Below are 19,692 nucleotides of genomic sequence, written 5' to 3'. Positions count from 1 at the left end.
ACTGGCCAATCAGCATCTCCTCATAGAGGAAAGTTCAGCGACTCTATGCTGAACATTACTGCTGCATAATGTGCAGCACTGACCCAGGAAGCACCTCTAGTGGCCAACTGAGTAACTGCCATTGGAGGTGTCCCAGGAAGGCAGTGTTAAAATGCCTGCAGGGTCAGACTATACTCACCACAACAACTACATTAACTTGTAGTTGTTCTGGTGACTATAATGTCCCTTTTATTATTCAGAAACCGTGTTACATATTGAAATAAAAGCAATAGTGTATACTCTCTAATGATGTTTATGCCTCAACTATTGAAGTAAAAACATGAACATCTGAATCATGTAAAAAACAATAATAATTATCTATGAATTTACTTTATCCTTGAAACCACTATAAAAGTATATGTTTATGAACTAGTGTATGATATGTGTATCTATTATTAAAAATAACTCTGTAATTAAGGGGTTAAATGGATTTATTTTAACATACATTCTACAGAAGTTTAAAATCATGATTCATTTTACTTTTATTTTTTTACATAGTACTGTAAAATCATATCAAGCTTCCTCTGTTGCAAATTAATACACAGTTTGTTGCAATGCTAAAAGTAATTGCATTAAAAAGATTGTTAGTCACATAAAATTGCTGTTAATGCAGTTAAGCACAAATGGCCTTAAAGATGTCCGCTGATGTCGGCGGAGGAGGAGCATGGGCGGAGCCTGACCTCATTCTCACCTCTCTAATTAGCAAAATCTCATCTGTCCCTGCTGACACAATTTTCATTGCTCCTACTTACTCCCTCCCCCCTCTTTTCATCCCATGCACTCTACTCATAACTTTTCAACCTATTTCCACCAAACCTCTAAATACACACCCTCTCACAAAACTTTTAAATCCTACTCCCACCTTCTCTTACTTTCTATCCTTCTGCTCCTAGCAGAAGGATAGAAAGTCCACTCCCCTACCCTCCTGTGTTCCTTTTAGCACCCCTCTGTGTGCCCCCAGACTCTGTGTGTGTCTTTGTGCCCGCTGCTTGTCTTTGCGCCTCACTGTGTGTCTCTTTCTTCCCCAGCCCTTCCATGTGTCTCATTAACCACCTCTGTTTCATTTATCCCCCAGCCCCTTCATGTGTCACATTCACCCCCAAGCACCTCCATATGTCTCTTTAACCTCCCAGCCCCTCTCTGTGTCTTATTCACAGCCCATACCCTCTGTGTGTCTCATAAACCCCTCAGCCCTTTGTGTGTCTTACTTACAATACAAGCAGCTCCATGTGTAAGCCACCCCATGTGTCTCATTCTCCCCCAATGCATCCATGTCTCAGTAAGCCCCCCAACTCCTCCATGTGTCTCATTAAGCCCCCAATCCATAAATAATGAGAAAACGGGCACTCTACCTTGAAAGTATTCACCTTGGTGCCACCCAACACTGTATATACAAGTAGAAATGGGAAATAGGAGCATTCGTAGGTCTTTGCAATCCATATAATCCTTTATTTAAAACCATGAAGAATGATGTAATAGATTTGGGCACTCTAGGAGCTTAATCGGTTTTCCTCAATACCAGAAGCAGGACCAGGTAACTCTTGGCCTCATAACCATTACAGAGAGCTGAAGTGGTTATGATGCTTGGAGAAACCGTTTAAGAAACACTACACTGCGCAGAGCACACAGCGTAGAGCACACAGCACACTGCACAGAGCACACAGCGCACTGCACAGAGCACACAGCGCACTGCACAGAGCACACAGCGCACTGCACAGAGCACGCAGCGCACTGCACAGTAATCACACATTTAAAACAAAACCCACTGGACCTACTGCTCCTACTTGTTCTCTCTATTGGTCAGTTGGCACTTGATCATGGATAAAATCAACAATTAGTCGCTGTCCCCTAGCCATCAATCAGCTGTTTCCTACCTCTTAATTGGACAGGAGATCCAGCCCATAGGATTAGCCAAACCTTTTGTCCATCATGGAAAACTAGCCTGCTTAGTCCCCTCCCCCTCCCCATACCCCCTCCCCACATCCCTCCTCCATACCCCTTCCCAACATCCCTCCCCATATCCCTCCCCCTCTCCAAATAAATTCAGCTTCTCCTTCTTTCTATTCCTCCTTCTTTGGCGACAATAACAGAATCCCGAATAATAGAGTTGTTTGTCCATATGTAGGTCCGGAGTTCGGGAATTTAGACGATTAAAAGAGTGGCCAAAATTCTAATTAATTGCATTTCGGGACAAAATTTTAAACCTTCTTAACGAAAGCTGATTCCCTTTTTACTGGCTGTTGATTTTTTTTAATTCTCAATTGTTCTCTTTTCCTTCTGCAAGCTTTCTCTCTCACAATCTACACATTACACTCAGTTCAGAACTATGCAGGATTATTCACTAAAGTGAGAATTCAAGTGTAAGGCCAAAGTAGCCAAACTGGATTCATGGATGGCTTGGAGGGTTTTTCTGTTTCAGCTATTTTGACCTTTATTTTCCAATTTCACTTTGACTTCTCATTTTACTAAATAACCCTGTTCAATAAAACATTTAATTGAACAAAAAATAACATTCCTCCAGTAAATATATTTTTAAAATTTGATTGTTTATTAATGAAAATGTCATAGAAATACATAGTAATGCGATTATACAGAGATATTATATGCATGTGTATATGTATGTGTCTGTGTATCTGTGTGTCTGTATGAGTCTCTGTATGCATATTTGTGTATGTGTACCTGCATCAGTGGTGTATCCTGGTTTTGTGCCTCCCTAGGCTTGACAAAACTCCAGTTGAATTTAAAAAAAAAAAAAGTGAGTGTGTGTGTGGACGTCATATTCCGACTCCCAGCATCACTCTGCGGCGTGCGAGGGAGCTGAGCAGAGAGCTCACTAATCAGTGTTCCCTCGCCAGCGTCGCCCGCCCGCCCGTCTGGCTTGTCAGTTAGCCGCACGGCTAACAAGACATTTGCCCTGGGCATTTGGGGGCGGCTTTTTTTGCCGCCCCCTGGAAAATGCCGCCCAAGGCAAATGCCTTGTTTGCCTCGCAGCTAATACATCCCTGACCTGCACGTGTGTTAGTATGTGTGTCAGTGTGTGCCCCTGTGTATCTGTCTTTGTCTGTGTATCTGTATATGTGTCAGTATGTGTGTTAGTGCGTGTTTGTGTAACTGCATGTGTGTCCGTGTATGTATCTGTATGTGTGTTATTGTGTGTATCTGCATATATGTCAGGGTTTGTCTGTTTGTCTGTTTATCTGTGTTTTAGTGTGTGTCTGCATGTTTGTCTGTGAGTGTATCTCTATATCTGTATGTGTGCCAGTGTGTATCCGTTTATGCACCTGTGTGTCTGTGTATCTGTCTTTGTATGTCTGTGTATTTTGATGTATGTACCTGTGTATATATGAGCCTGTGTATGTGTGAGTCTGCATTTGTGTCAGTGTTTGCATCTGTATGTGTGTCTGTGTGTGTATTTTCACTAGGTAAAAAATAAGTGTGGTTAAGTCTACGATATATCTGTGTGTGGTTTCTTTTGTGTGTGTCTTTGGGTGGAAGGCCTGTTTGCATGCTAGAAGGTGGGCGGGAGGGGACCAGGGGGCCCAAGCTAATGCTTATTACATTAATTCCAATCAGCTCTCCAATTAAAGTCCTCAAATGCGTCCGCCTCGTAGCACGGTATTTCAGTTCGCCTTTTTGGAGGAGTTAACTTAGGATATTCTAAGGTAAACATGCAACTAAAATTGCTGACATCTTCAGTTCCGTCAATGGTGGGCACAAATGGTGGCGTCACATTCTTCAATAATAATGCCGCCCAGTCTATGTGCTGGAAAGGAATGTACATCATTGAGTAAATCAGTAAAATAACTATATATAACACAGAATTACAGATAATATGCCCAGAAAGCTACAGTATGTACAGATCCCAATTGGATTCTTTAAACTGATTCTCAAATTACCTTAAAACAAAAGTCTAAGCACCATAACCACTACATTAATCTGTAGTGGTAATGGTGCCATGAGTTCCATGGCCCCTACTAGTGTGAGAAGTCAAGCTGTTTGTGAATGGTTTGACAACTTACCTGTGGTCCGCCGGTCGCGTCTCCTCTGCAGTCCGGAAGCTTGCTGCACTCTCCTTGCCTGGGGATGCATGGAGGTACTCATTGGCTGAGAATACTAAGCTAACACTCTCAGCCAATGACCTGACCGCGAACAGTGCACAACGGACCCCAGGTAAGCCATCAAATCATTCACAAATGGGAGGGTGCCAGCAGGCTGCAGTGGTTATGGTGGTTAAGATTACATAGGGCCCCAGGCAGGTTTCCCGTTTGCTCCCCATTCTTCACATAGAGATGGTTAATGGGAGCTGGTGGGATAGTAATCTGCTAAAGTGACAGCTTCATGTTTGAGATGGTGAGATTCCTTCTTTTCCTGGTCCACTAACTGCTGGTGATGTGTTTATGTAGGTAAAGTTAGCAGCACAGAAAGTTATAACACTCACTGCTGCTGCAGGTTCTGGGTCATCGATACACAAGCTGGGTATAATTTTACCATGATTCCTTGAATGATGTAAATAGGACACTATGTTTTCTAATCGCACAACTAGCTTAGAATGTTCATTCAGCTGTTAGAATGAGTCTTTCCTGATAATTCTACTTAAAGGGACTCTGTCACCTGGGATGTGGGAAACTAAACAGCAGAAACTCGACCTCGTGTCAACCTCAGACCTAACCCTAAGACAAAGCAGTCCCTACTTTATCCTAAATTATCTTTGGACTATGATAGAATTTCCGTGACATTTCAGTGCACTCAGCATGAGTATTTCATAGATTTTATCTTAACGAGATGCTCAATAATATGTTTTTGGTGACTAAGACATTTTAAGTAAAAATAAATAACATGTTCTATTTAAAATGTACGTACTTGGAAAAAAGGGTGCTCCTTAACGTCCTGGGCGTCTTTCTTGCCGGCTCCTAGTCGTGCCTTTACTTTTTTAGTGAGAAGCTGTAATGGGGAATTTTTTTTTAAATATACATATAGTTTATTTTAATAATAAACATCAGAATCACATGAATTTTCTCTGCAGGTAGAGCAAAGGATGTCGTTATCACTCACGCTGTGTAATGCAGAGATCAACAAGCAGAACATAACATGTCACTGCTGCCCAGACATTGTCCAGGCCCTGGAGAGTCAGCACAGCTAAACGGACAAGGGCACGTGTATGAGTGTGGGGATGGTGCTAGTGATTGGCTGTATGTGTTTAGGGGAGGGTTATTGGTTTGTAGTGGGGCAGGAATCATCTTACCTCAGTGCCTTTTGGGATTCTGGCCAGCAAACAACTTCCCTCCCACCCACCCTAATTTTCTGTTTTTGTTCCATCACAGCTAGCGGGGAGCGTGTCCTTGCCAATAGGGTTGGGGAGCAGATGGAATGTCAGGAGATGGACAAGGTGGGTCTCAACCTCCCCTGCTCTGTAAGGTAAACTTTTAAGTTACTGAATAGGACATGCCCACCGAGCAAAAAGCCGGCTGGTGGTAGAGCATTTAAGATGATGGGAATTTTTGGTTTGGACGAGGGGGGAGGCGAAACACCAGTGGGTAAAGTTTTGGTGCATAGGCACCTGGTTGAGTTCGTTGGCAAGGATGGTTATTTAAGTTGGAGGCTGTAGGGCAATAAGTGTAATTTATATGTTAATTATGGTATGTATATGTATATATATGTGTTTACTTATATTTGAATTAAAGAAAAAGAATAAAGTTCGGATGAGTCCTACAGTTGTAAGTTTAATAAATGCGGTGTTTGTAATTATTGGGGGGATAATTGGGGTAGTCTCCTTACTCTTAGTCGCACCACATTCCCCGCTACATGACTGCTGGCATGGTTCATGGTTACTGCTTGCTAGCTTCCTGTTTATTACAATCAATGTCGGGCTCTAAATATCTGCAGCTTAACCAATATCTGTCTGCAACCCAGGTATGGATAGAGGAGGGGGGAAGTTGTTTCCTCCCAAGCAGCAAGCCAAGTACCAGATTCATTTTTCATTTGCCGTGGTCACATAAAGCACCACCCACGTACATACATTGCTACCACAACACTTTCCTTTTCTTCTCTGCTGTCCCTTTAAGCATAACATAGTGCAGGGCAGATGGCTTGAAATAGCCTGGCACTCGGAGCTAGCAACCGGCCTCCTCCCTGTGGAGCTAGCAACCGGCCTCCTCAAGCTCAGTACTTACTTGGCCCCATGCACTTCTTAATTGCCATACCACTTCCTCATCAGGGTTGTTATGTGTGAGACTGAAAGCATTTTCTCCTACTCACATGATACTCCTCAAGAGAGTGGATGGAGTATGTGACACCATCGACAGTACCCTATGCAACCTCTTCTAATACCCCTTGGGAATGGAGGCAACATGATGGATCTCTGGGAGGGCTTGCTAGAGAGACTCATAATGTAAGTAAGTAAGATTAATTAAACCACCATTTCTTTATTGATATTGTCATTGTATTTTTGAGACCAGCTAAGTGATGTATGGTGGGAACTGGCGTGGAGAAGCGGCACAGTTACAATGGCATGAGGTACTAATTGATGGATTAGTGATATAGCGTAAGGAAAGCAGGGAGCAGACTGGGTTGTTGATATGGTGAGAGTAAAATGGACCCGCAAGTGAATGAGGCATGTGAAGGATTAATATCATATCTGACATGGACACGGATAGAGTGGACAGGGCAAGTGACATGTGCAAGCAGACAGTGGGTAGGGCAAGTGGCACGAGGGAGTGGCATGGCAATTAAGAAGTGCATGGGGTAATTAAGAAGTACTGAGCTTGACACAGGGAGGAGGCCGGTTGCTAGCTCCACGTGTCGGGCTCTTTCAAGCTAACTGCCCTGCACTGAGTGATGCTTAACCCCTTAAGGACACACGACATGTGTGACATGTCATGATTCACTTTTATTCAAGAAGTTTGGTCCTTAAGGGGTTAAAGGGACAGCAGAGAAGAAAAGGAAAGTGTGGTGGTAGCAATGTATATGGGTGGTGTTTAAGTGTCCACGGCACGAGGTGTGTTATATTGTAATCTATCTGTCTTCATAATAAAAGACTGGGCTCTGGATCTACCCTGCTCTAACTACCTTCAACTATATTGTTATACAGGGCGCTAGTTGGAGCGCTGTATGTCATGTAAATATTAAATATTAGTGTCTTATGGCTAATAAATAACGGATCATTAAGGATGTCATAGAATGAATAAGCAGATACTCCGGGTTTGGTTTAATTCTCAGTAATAATGAATGTTTTGTAGTAGAGGCTGCAGGATGCCCAATACACATCTGATACACATATGGTTAAAAACTGCAGTACTTCCCTTTTGCTGAGCGCATGTGCAGGAATGCTAGACATGTTTACTGCTGGGAAATACTTGTGGAGATATCAATACTCTCGCTATTTGGGTATTATGTTGGGCAGTAACGAAGGTGGCAGACCATCTCGGAAATGCCTGAGAGCCATATGACCATACATTGGGACAAGAGCTGTACATGATCAGGGTCAGGACCTATGTCCAGTAATGCTAAGAATATTCATACTCAGTAAAGTAGGAAATGAATAAAGTAATAGTTAATTGGTTATTAATTACTGCAGTAATGGGAGTAACCCTTGCATATCTCGCTTACGTATGAACTTCATCATTTATGATATATAAGCTCTGTTAACTGAGGACTGGGGCCCAGTGTATTTTAGACATGAGTCAACACTGGGTTAATTCTGCGCAGAATAAAATAGTTTGTCTTTTCCACTGATCCGTGCCCAGTGTGTTTATGTGACTTGATTCTTGAAATACAGCTAATACTGCTATTACAGATTCTTTACCTGCATTAACACACAGATAGTTACATCCAATTTAAGGTATTGAGATATGTGTATGACCAGTAAGTAAGAAAACTGATACATTCCCTCTTCCAAAGATCATCTGAACCTCCATTCTTTTCTACACACTTTATATCACTATCTTACTTGTGTCAGACCCTTCATATAAAGTAATGGTGCAATATGTTGGGATGTGATGTCATAAATTATTACTGTACTTATTAGACGCAAGGCTCCATGCAGAGGGTCTAATCCTGAAACCTCCAAGAACTTAGAATTCATCCTACGGCAGCTCACCAGGATCAATTTCCCTCATCAATGGTCAGTGGACGGTTTGATCATGGCTCATATAATCTATTACATTTATTAAACACAAAACATGTGTGGGGCGACTAACCTGTCTTATTAACGAAGTAGCATTTCTTGATAGAGATTCTGGGAATAGAAATGTTCCTTTGATGATACTCGCAGTCAGTATGTCTATATCAAGGCTGTCGAAGGGGAACTAGAGAATAAATACATTTAAAAAAAAAAAAAAATCGATTTCAGTTTGTAAAGTTGTAAACTACAGGAATCAACAGCTGAGCAATAATGGAATAGTTTAAGGTTTTTATAATGTTAGTAGTACAGATGGTACAATGTTTCAATAAGTATGCATGAAAGGTGTGTGGTGCGAGTGCATGAATGTACGAAATGTACAAGAGAACTGAACTCTGTTATAATATACATCATCAGGGGTGGCTCTGTGATTGGCTGGAATTTTCAATAAGCTGGATGATCTGCACACCAGCAGGGAATCTCCATTTTGACAAAGGACTGGAATGTCTATTATATGTTATCTCTCCTGGTGTTTTTATTTACTTTTAATATGGTGTATTGATTTTTGTATTTTGTTCGGGTATAATGGGTTATGATGGCTTTATTTTCTTTTTGGCAGAGACATAAAAACAATCAATAAGGAAGACCTCGACAAGTAAGTATTGAGCTTGTTTTATGTATTAGGGCCAAAACTACTGGGCATTCTCTTACCGTACAGGTATTAGCCAGAGAGCAGTATACAGAGGGTTACACACTATGTACACACAGCTATCCAACAGTCACCAAAGGACTAAGTAACCAGGGACCAGGGGCATAAGATAGAGCTAATTCATTGGAAAGATATTTATTTCACTATCAGGGAAAGGTAGGAGCAAATCACGGAATGGGAGGTGTTTGGCAGACAAATGTTTCTTGGGGAACCAGGGGTCAGGGGTTAATTGAGAGGGGGTTATAACAACTAGGAATGCATCTCTCGGGGGATCTATTTTGGGAAGGGAAAGGGATAATATGCAGGGGAATGTTGGGATGTAATATTAATATTGTAATACCAAAAAAAAAAAGCTTGCAAAAGCTACAGATCTCTTAACTGCAGCCTTTACAAGCCCTCCTCTTCAAACCCCGCCCAGACGTTCTGTGACTGTCCAATCACAGAACTACCAATGCAGCTCAATGAGAAGTCTTTGCAAGGCAGGTGCTCTGGGCAATTGCTGTCTCTTGAGTTTATCTCCCCTGAGCTAAACAAACCAGGAAGTAACAGGACCATTTGTATGATTGACAGCAGAGCTGTGTAACAAGGTTAATTTACATTGAAATCTCCATGTTTTATAAAATGAAAATGGACACTGCGTAAATAAAGCATTTCAGCAAGCTACAGAGCTTTAGGTGTGTGGAGTGCTTCTTTAAATTGGTAGAGTCTCTTTGGATTTGCAGAAAAGAAATCTGTTTACAAATTCCTATTGAAAGACTGTTCTTACCTTTCCAGATAGCATTGCATAACTGACCACTCCAGCGCTCCACCAATCTACAGCTCTTGTGTACGGCTTGCCCATTAAGACTTCAGGAGCTGCGTAAAGCGGTGTTCCCCAAGGGGACCCAATTGTGTCTCCGTATCCGATTCCTCAGAAATAAGGAAAATAGAATTGGGTATAAGTTGAAGATAGATATTCAGTTTTAGCAAATTAGACTGATCTGTAATCAGTGGGTTAAATCACGGCTGATAACTGGTGACATGTTTCTGTATCGGATCTAGTGTTTCTATAAGAATAATAGTGAATAGATATTGCTGAGATTGTTATTCAGTGGAGCTTGAATTCACTCCATAATCCTTTACCAAGCAGGAGTTTATGGGATGCTGTCAGACACGGTCCTCCATGTCGGTAACCACAGGGGTGTGAAAATCTAAAGGACTTAAGCAGTAGCCCAATCTCCTTTGATAATTTCAATTAGAATAATTGGGGGTTTGCCTACCTGGAGCCCTATGCATAGCGTCTCACACTCTGCCCTCCCAGTAATATCTCCTTCTGTTCCTCCCCAGTGTGTGTGGTGGCTGTGTGTTATCTGTATGTGGTGTGTGCTGGCTGTGTGTAATGTGAGTGTGCATCCGACACTGCCTGCTCAGCCCTAGATAGAGACTGAGTAAAAACATTTTAGCTTAAAAGGGGGCTGCATAACCTGAAAGACCCCATGCACACTTTAAATTAAAAATAAAAACTTTTACCGTTACAGAGTTCCTTTTGGAATGAAGCACACAATTCATACACATCAAAAGGTTGTTCATATGAAAGCTAGCTCTGACATTGCCGGGACATTTTGACCTTACTGAGTGAGAATACTTTTATCAAAATGTATGTTTTAATTATAAAATTATATTTACCTTCTTTGCAAAGACCAAAGTCTGTGATCTTTGCGAACCCTTTTTCGTCTAGAACAATATTGTCTAATTTCAGGTCTCTAGATTAAAATGCAGAAAATTACGTTTTATTCATTTTACATAACACTTGAGGCACTTAGGTTTCACTCTTTAGGATTTTTAAATTGTTAACGTGAATAACTTACTATAAACAAACAGGGTTAAATACAATAACACAAATATCACGGACACTCCATGTGTAGTCTTTTTCTATAATCTTACCGGTGGATGATCTTCTGTTGGTGTAGGAACTCCAGTCCCAGGACGACACAGGCAGAATAAAATCTGGGAATAATTAATAAATCTGTTACTTTCTAGAAGATGAAGTGTTTTATTATTAACTGGTTTAATTCCGTATATTCCAAGTCACTCCGTGTTCTGACATATTGCATTAAATCCCAGGTTTCCTTATTCTCTCTCACTGCTGGTTGGTGGTTAGTTATCAGCTGATACAATGGTGATTGGTCGTTTAGCATTTACAGCTGGTTCCATTCACCAATGCCGATGCTTCCAAGGCCGTTAGCTATAGTTGGTGCACACAGCGGTGTATGTAACCGCACTGATACAGCATTGGACACATACAGCAGGCAGATATACAGCAGCCCATGGGATATACATCATGGTATACAGTAATAAGTCATTTTTAATATGTTTGTTAATGGCTAATCATGTTTATACTCAATCGAAAACCCACAGAGCTAGCTATCTGTCCTCTTCCTCAGTTATATTTGATTGCTTCTTACTCTACTATTTGAAACCATGTCGGTCTTTTATAAAGAGTTTGTCAAATTCTGTTTGAAATATGTTGTTACTGTTTTGTTGTTTTTGCTATCCCTGTTATATCCCTGGCATAAACAGGTCTAAATAACTAGAATTTATGGAATTTGTAGCCCTCCTGCAGAACATTGGATTAGACCTGCAGCTTATACTCACACAGCTCTGGGTTCTGGAAATGGACCTTGTTTGAGGTGTGTCTTTAGGTCGCCCCCAGCAGCATATTCCATCACAAAAACGGCGTGATCTTGAGTGTGGAAACTTCCAAACATGTTAATAAGAAATGGGTGACGCCTGATGGTCACAGCTTGAAAAACCCGCTTCTCAATCAGAAGGCTGGAAAGGAAAAATAAAAGATAAAAGTAATTTTCCCCCCATCTCCAAAACCAATTGACAAACAAAAGACAGAAAACATGACCTTTTCTTTCCAAAAACCATTAATTGTTCTTCATTTACTGACCAATCGAGTATTGATGATGATTCTATGTCTCCTTTTCTTATTACTTTCAAGGCATACATGTTGCCTGTGTCCTTGTATTTAGCCAGCAGAACCTGAAATTAAAATGAACAAATTGTTGTGCTGCATCTGTTAAGACATCCGTTATATATCGAACTAGAATTGGAATTCCACCTTAAACTTACTTTCCCGAAGCTCCCCCTACCCAGCACAGAGCGGAGCTTGAAGTCCTCCATGGTGAGAGGAATCCGGAGACGAATACTGCCAAGAAAGGAAAACGTTCAGAAATTATTGAAATTATCCTAAACACCCCCACAATAAAAAAAGACTTATAAAAGGCTCCTGTAACACAGGTAAGTAATCATACCGCACGTCTGGTGTTGGGTTTGTAACCATTTCTTTGCCATCTCTGGTATGTTCGTGGTCTTCTCCAAAATCCTAGAAAGGAGAACCATACATGATAAAAGGATTTTTTGTGTTACCTATCTGCAATGTATACCACTGAATAACACACTAAAAGCATTTCCCCTGAGATTCTCTGTTTACCGTTAATGATTTAGAAAATGGCAAAGGAGGAGAAATAGAAGCATTGTCTAATGTCTACTCTCTCGCTATGTTTTCTCTATCAGAGGTTATATTAATGATTGACAGGGAGTTACAAGACCTACAAGAACCAGATTTAGCCCGAGTTCAACCATCAACGTTGGCATAGGGGACACATGGATCAGCCAAGCCCTTATTTGTCAAAAAGCTCCTAAATGGTTTAACAAACAAATAAGTGGGCTCATATCCACAGAATCATTGCACCATAACTACATTACTGTGCTATAATGGTTATTGTACACAGAGTGCTCATTTTTTGATGAAGTTTAGAGGTAAAGAACAACCAGCACATCTGAGAGCTTTACCTGAGCCAGGTGATCCGGGAACTCAATATAAATCGAAATCTCACGCAGAATGCTATATAAAAATGTCTGACTTGGAGCAGGAGGAGCGTCTAAGTCAGGTTCCACATCCGGTAGGACAACTGGTTGCATAGAGAAGATTTGAAAATCGCTATCAGAAGGAAGAAAATAATAGTTTATCTAGTTGTCATATCACTATACTCATTATATCTTAGACAATGATGCTGCTATATTCAGGACATTATTTAACCCCCACAACAGACTTATAGATAATCAGCAGGTATGGTGGTGTAATCTGAGATGGATTCAGGTCCTAACAACATTGATGAGAAAGATGTAAAGTGAATACCCAGCCGGCTCTGGCTCTTGTGTGTCCGTCACCAACATCGAAGGAGCAGCAGTACTAATGTCCGTCTCCGGAGCTGGTAACGATGGTTCTTCTGTAAAGATTGAGACATAATGTAAGTAATGTATATTATACACGGTGATTAATAATACTTCAATAATTCTAAACTCAATGCAACAGAGAATCAAGCAAACACCACTATATCCAAGCCTAGACTTTATGATATTTAATTTATAAAATAAAAATTACTCCCTTTACCTCCCACTTCTAAGAGGTAATGCAAAGACAAAGCAATTGGAAGATACAGCTGTACATTTCCTCATAAAACCTTGGAGTGTAGACATTTATGGTATACGTACAGATCTCTCATACCTCCTTGTAAGAGAGTTAAAGCTTGATGTGGTTATGGTACAAGTCCTGCCCTGGCACCCCATTATTAGACATCAGGTGCCGCTCCCTGCGTCCACTACTAGTGATGGAGAGCCCGGACGCTCCTAAACAGGAACTTATCTTAGCTCTCCTGATCTGAGCCCGGAGCAAGCCCTGCAGAGCCATTCTAATACAGTTTGACTCCTTACAAAGCAGCCACCAGGGCACTACTGGCACCGTAACAATAATGACCTGTAGTGGTTATGGTGCCCAGACACACAGTCAAACTCTAAAAACTAAAACTCACAAAAATATAAAATACATGTTCATTGTTACCCATTAATATTCTTTCAAACTGCATACGAGGACTGAACGTTTACCTTTGATAAGAGACTGGATTAGACTGCGCAACCTGGCTATTTTATTCTCGCTGTCTTTAAGTTTTTCCTGGACAGCAGCAATATGGTGGACATTCTGTAACAGTAATAAGAATAGCTGATTAAACTGGATGGAGAGATATAGGACTAATTAACCTCATTCTAGGAAATAAACTCTAACTACCCAGGATACATGTGGACTCTGTGTGATTCTCATTGATCTCAAACAATGATTTTCACCCAGATATTAAAATATGATTATGTCAGTTCCAGGCAGTCCTTATACATAACATATAACATAAATCCAGTTCACTTTGTTTCCCTTTCAGTATACGAGAGCCTTAATGGCTCAAAATACAGCAGCGGAATGCTTGCATCTGGGGTAATGGGCACTAGGCACACTATAGTGCTTCCTTGCAGGCAGGCTGAATTATAGACACGCATTATGGAAGAAATCCTAAATAAAACAGTAAAAAAACATGCATCCTTTCTACTTAGAATTTAGAAAAGTGCTTCATGGGTGATTAAGAAAAGCACATGCCTTCAACTATTTCACTGTGAGAGATCTCGGGAAATCTAGTTGGTAATTTGTATCACCTCCCTGTGAGGGTGTAAAAGGCATGTCACGTAAAAGGTGTAAGAGCGTTATGGGTGTTGCCCCTCCCCCATCAACAATTAAAAAAAAATATTATTTGTTATTAAATTCAGTTTCAATGTATCAGACTTACTTTGAGAGGATCATTGGAATATGCGTTTATCAGATTCTCTGCTCCCTGCTTCACCTTCCGCTCAATGTCCAGCTTTTTCTGCAAAGCACTCAGCTTCACGTTGTCTGCCTGGGAGCTGGTGTCACTTGTAGGAGCATCTGAGATCTCTGGACATCCCGGGAATTAGTAACAAAATAAATACAACATTTGGAAATGTCAGCAGACAGTATTACTCAATAAATAAATAAGGCAGTTACATTAAGTAGAGTAGGTAATGCCATTATAGATAACGCAGACCCAGAGAGCAGCTTAAATCAAGGAGTATAAACACTGAAAGAAAAGATAAATAGAGACTAAACAACAAAAATCCCAGCTGCTAGAAGTCCCCCGTGCTTGATGACACCACAGGAAGACGCCATGTACATGCCAGGGAGACAGCCACTAGAGGCTGGATTAACCCTCAGTGAAACATAGCTTCTCTGAAACTGCTATGTTTTCAGCTACAGGGTTAAAACTAGAGGGACCTGGCACCCAGACCACTTCATTAAGCTGAAGTGGTATAGGTGCCTACAGTGGTCATTTATTTGTTAAATGTGCATGGGACCCATTTATATTTCTGTAAAACTAACAAGGCACAGCCTTCCACAGCACCATTTATTTAAATCTCCATGTTTTCACGCTATATAATGTGGGTGATCTGATGCCCAATAAAGTCTACAATCTCATATTCAAAATATGTGTAATAACTGATCACAAAGATATGATTTCCTCTTTTAAAGTCTCTAAAATATCCACCTGATTGTAAAATTAAAAAGCAATAGTTATTACTGCTATGACCCACCAGTACTTTCCAATGAGATGTCACTTGTAGAAGAGTTCAGGTCAACAGTGGAGAAACTATCACTAGCTGACGAGCCAGTGACAGTTTGGACAAAGTCTTGAGTCTCTGGAGACTCTGAAAATTAAAAAGAAAGACATCAGTCAAATCGCAATGTTCAATGTTCAAGGTTAGAAAAACTACACAATACATAACCTTTTATTTAAACAGACACTTCCTGTATTATAATAACCCGTGACCTTCCAGATATTTTGTTTGAGAAGCTACTGTTTCTGTGCTTTTGTTTTTCTGATTCTTAAATCTACAATATTTAGAGAAAAGCAGTGACAAGCTGCCCCGGTTATAGTACTATCCCCGACATCTGACGTCTTTTACAGATTTCACGGGGAGAACATTTGTTATTTTAACACGAGTGGCCACCACTAGCTCCATCCATTTAAAAACATGACTGGAGAACATAGCTCAAGAAACAGTTTGACTTTTACTGAACGAAACTACTGCCAAGTGCTGAACTAGACACACCTGCTGAGTTTATGGGATATGCTCAGCATTGTCATTATAAATAATGGGAACATTAAGACTGGCTGAAATTCCAGATATACTCTGCTATCAGACAGTAGTGGATTATGGGTAGGAGGCAGTCCCCCTGTATGGGGAGACACACAAGGTGGTACGGGGGTTAGGAGAGACTCATAACAGGTGTCTGGAAATATATAAAACCTTTCAGAAAATATTAACTTAGTGTCAGGGTACCTGTGGTCTCTACCTCCGAAAGAGGTAGAGACTTAGCTGTTCCTCCATCCAGACGGTCTGATGGCTCCCTTCCCCGCGGTCTATCCGGTCATGCTAGGCCGGCCGCGAGGGAGTGACTGCCTTTTACAGCATCTAGGCAGGAAGTAGTCATCAGGACACTCCCCCGGAACAACCTGACAGTCAATGGCTGCAGGACCAATCAGGACGCCTTGGAGGCGTGGTTACTGCTCTGAACAGGGTATTTAACAGAGCTTCTTTCATTAGCTCATTGCCCTGTCGTGGTTCTAGCTTGTTCTAGTCACTCAGTGCTTGTGTATTCTATTATCCCTTTTGGTTTTGACCAGGCTTGTTTACCTTACTCTGCTTATCTCTGTTACCCTTGATTCGGCTTGTCTCTCGCTTACCTGTCTTCTGTTACCCTCGACCTCGGCTTGTCTTTGACCATTCTATACTGTACTACTTACGTTAGTCCGGCCATTCTAAGGTCCGGTATACGTATCTGGCTACTGTTTGTACTCTGCGTGTTGGATCCCTGTCCCGATCCTGACATTACGACAGGGCCAATGGATCCTGCAAGTACAAACAGTCAGTTGGCTGCTCCTGATCCTAGGTTTGAAGCCATGGATCACAGAATGGATCAGATGGCGCTTGCGCTACAGGCTCTATTAGCTTGTGCCAATAACCCACCAGAGGAGATACGTAATACCCCTGTTTCTCCTGTCGGTTCAGGTCTAGAGGTAGCCACAGTGGGTGCTTCTTCTCACATTACCCCCCAGTACGCTATGGTGGGGCTCCTGAGAAGTGTCGTGGTTTTTTAAACCAAATTAGTATCCACTTTGAATTGCAACCTCGCTCTTATCCTACAGATAGGGCAAAAGTAGGATTTATTATCACCCTACTCATTGAGAAAGCTCTGAGATGGGCCAACCCACTATGGGAGAACGATAATCCATTAGTTTATAACTATAACGCATTTGTAGCTGCTTTTAGAAGAACATTTGACCCTCCAGGTAGAAAGGTTAATGCAGCCAGATTACTGTTGCGCCTGAGACAGGAGAACCAAACACTGGTGGATTATGCACTAGAGTTCAGGTCTCTGGCGGCAGAGATCAAGTGGAATGAGCAGGCGTATATATGGATGTATTTTTGAATGGCCTATCTGATGTAATCCTTGATGAGGTTGCTACCAGAGAACTCCCTGAGAATTTAGAGGATTTAATTTCGTTCATCTCTCGTATAGATGAACGTCTAAGAGAGAGACAGAACACTCGAGAGAGGAACCAGAGACCTTCTTTTAGGTTAACTCCCGCTGTTCCAAGCCCTGACTACACGATATCTTTGCTTACTGAACCTATGCAGATAGGGTATACCCGCCTCTCTGAGGAGGAAAGACAGCACAGGAGAAGAGAGGGTTTGTGTATGTATTGTGGAGCCAAGGGTCATTTACTCTCGAACTGTTCTAACCGCCTGGGAAACGCTCGCACCTAAGTCTCTCTAGAGGACAGGCCTTGGGTGTTTCTATTTTGTCCTCTACTCCTGATTATAAAGATCACAGGCTTCTGCTACCAGTTTCCTTAACTTGGGGGAAGGAAGTAGTAAGGGCTATGGCATTGATAGATTCCGGTGCTGCTGAGAATTTTATCGACCAAGCCTTTGCTAGTAAGAACAATTTCCCATCCCAGTTAAGGGAGACACCTTTGGCCGTTGAGGCCATAGATGGTAGACCACTACTAGACCCTGTTATCTTTCGTGAGACCATACCCATTAATTTAAATGTGGGTATCCTGCACGTGGAGAATTTATCTCTTCTGCTCATTTCGTCTCCTTCCGTTTCCATAGTTCTGGGGTACCCATGGTTGAAAAAACATAACCCTATTATCGATTGGGAGTTAGGAGAGATACTCTCGTGGGGCCAGGGCTGCCAGGATCGGTGTTTGTGCAAGGTTTCTCCATTAACATACCGGAGAATCCTACTCAGTCCACAGAAAGACAAATACCAGACCTTTACCTAGACTTAAGGGCAGTGTTTGACAAGAAGAATGCTGATTCTTTGCCTCCACACAGGTCATTTGACTGTAAGATTAAGCTTCTACCCGGCACTATGCCTCCGAGGGGCCATGTATATCCTTTGTCTGTTCAGGAAAACTCGGTTCTAGAGGAGTATATTCGGGAGAATTTAGAAAAGGGATTCATCAGGAGGTCTTCTTCTCCGGCTGGGGCTGGGTTCTTTTTCATTAAGAAGAAGGATGGCACGCTGAGACCTTGTATCGATTACCGAGGCTTGAATAAAATAACTGTCAGAAATGCCTATCCTATCCCACTGATTACCGAGTTATTTGATCGTCTTAAGGGCTCCAAAATCTTCACCAAGTTAGATCTCAGAGGGGCTTACAATTTGGTGAGAATCCAGCAAGGTCACGAGTGGATGACGGCATTCAATACCCGGTATGGCCATTACGAATACACTGTTATGCCATTTGGACTATGCAATGCTCCTGCAGTATTTCAAGATTTGATTAATGAGGTACTTAGGGAGTTTCAGCATGATTGTGTTATTGTTTACCTGGACGACATACTAATACACTCTAAGGAGATTGAGACTCACCATAGACAGGTCAGAAAGGTATTACACAAGCTGCTGCAACATGGTCTATATTGCAAATTGGAGAAGTGCAGTTTTGATCAGTCTCAGGTAGACTTTCTTGGATACGTGATTTCTGGGGAGGGTTTTAAAATGGATCCTGTAAAACTTCAATCTATTTTAGACTGGCCCTTGCCCAAAGGACTCAAGGCTATCCAAAGGTTTATTGGTTTTTCCAACTACTATAGGCGCTTCATTAAAGGATACTCCTCTATCATTGCGCCTATTACCAATATGACCAAACAAGGGGCTGATACTAAGTTCTGGTCTAAGGAAGCTCTGGGTGCTTTCAAGACTCTCAAGGAACTTTTTGCCTCGGCTCCCATTCTAGTCCATCCTGATACGACTCTGCCTTTCTTGCTCGAGGTCGATGCCTCTGAGACAGCAGTTGGGGCTGTTCTGTCTCAAAGGTTAGGGGTGGATAAACCGTTACACCCTTGTGGTTTCTTCTCTAAGAAATTTTCTGGGCCTGAGAGCAGATATGACATCGGGGAAAGGGAACTGTTAGCAGTCATTAAAGCCTTAAAGGAGTGGAGACATTTGTTGGAGGGGACCCTACACCCTGTTACGATTTTGACGGACCACAAAAACTTGTCCTATATTGGGGAGGCTAAGCGCTTATCCTCTAGACAAGCTCGTTGGTCCTTATTCCTGACTCACTTCAATTATGTACTGACTTACAGACCTGGTTCTAAAAACTCTAAAGCCGATGCATTATCTCGCCAATATGAACCTTCTACTGTACCTGAACCAGTTCTTTCTTCTATAGTTCCGAAATGCAATATCATTGCTAATACGAATCTCAGGATTCATTCTCCATTACTGGCCGAGATCATTAAGTTGCAACATCTAGCACCTAAACAGACTCCTGCGGGCCGTCATTTCGTTCCTCCTGCTCTTCAACTGGAACTTTTACAGTGTTTACATAATAGCAAGATGGCGGGACATCCTGGTATTCGC

General features: G+C 41.7%; 1 protein-coding gene across 1 annotated transcript; it reads right to left on the bottom strand.

The window, feature by feature from the left end:
* Positions 1-3,089: 3,089 nt before the first annotated feature.
* On the bottom strand, positions 3,090-14,010 carry LOC134566088 (serine/threonine-protein kinase N2-like). The gene is made up of 14 exons (XM_063425798.1): positions 13,987-14,010; positions 13,797-13,890; positions 13,051-13,141; positions 12,705-12,852; positions 12,164-12,234; positions 11,982-12,057; positions 11,758-11,891; positions 11,499-11,675; positions 10,788-10,850; positions 10,530-10,606; positions 9,631-9,773; positions 8,235-8,342; positions 4,900-4,980; positions 3,090-3,802 (listed from the first exon to the last, which is right to left on the bottom strand). The coding sequence occupies exons 1-14, from the start codon at positions 14,008-14,010 to the stop codon at positions 3,599-3,601; spliced, it is 1,491 nt and encodes a 496-aa protein (XP_063281868.1). The 3' UTR covers positions 3,090-3,598.
* Between the last annotated feature and the right edge of the window lie 5,682 nt (positions 14,011-19,692).

This window comes from Pelobates fuscus, chromosome 6 (assembly GCF_036172605.1).
Source record: "Pelobates fuscus isolate aPelFus1 chromosome 6, aPelFus1.pri, whole genome shotgun sequence".
Classification (NCBI taxonomy): domain Eukaryota; kingdom Metazoa; phylum Chordata; class Amphibia; order Anura; family Pelobatidae; genus Pelobates; species Pelobates fuscus.
This window is presented reverse-complemented; position numbering and strand designations above follow the sequence as displayed.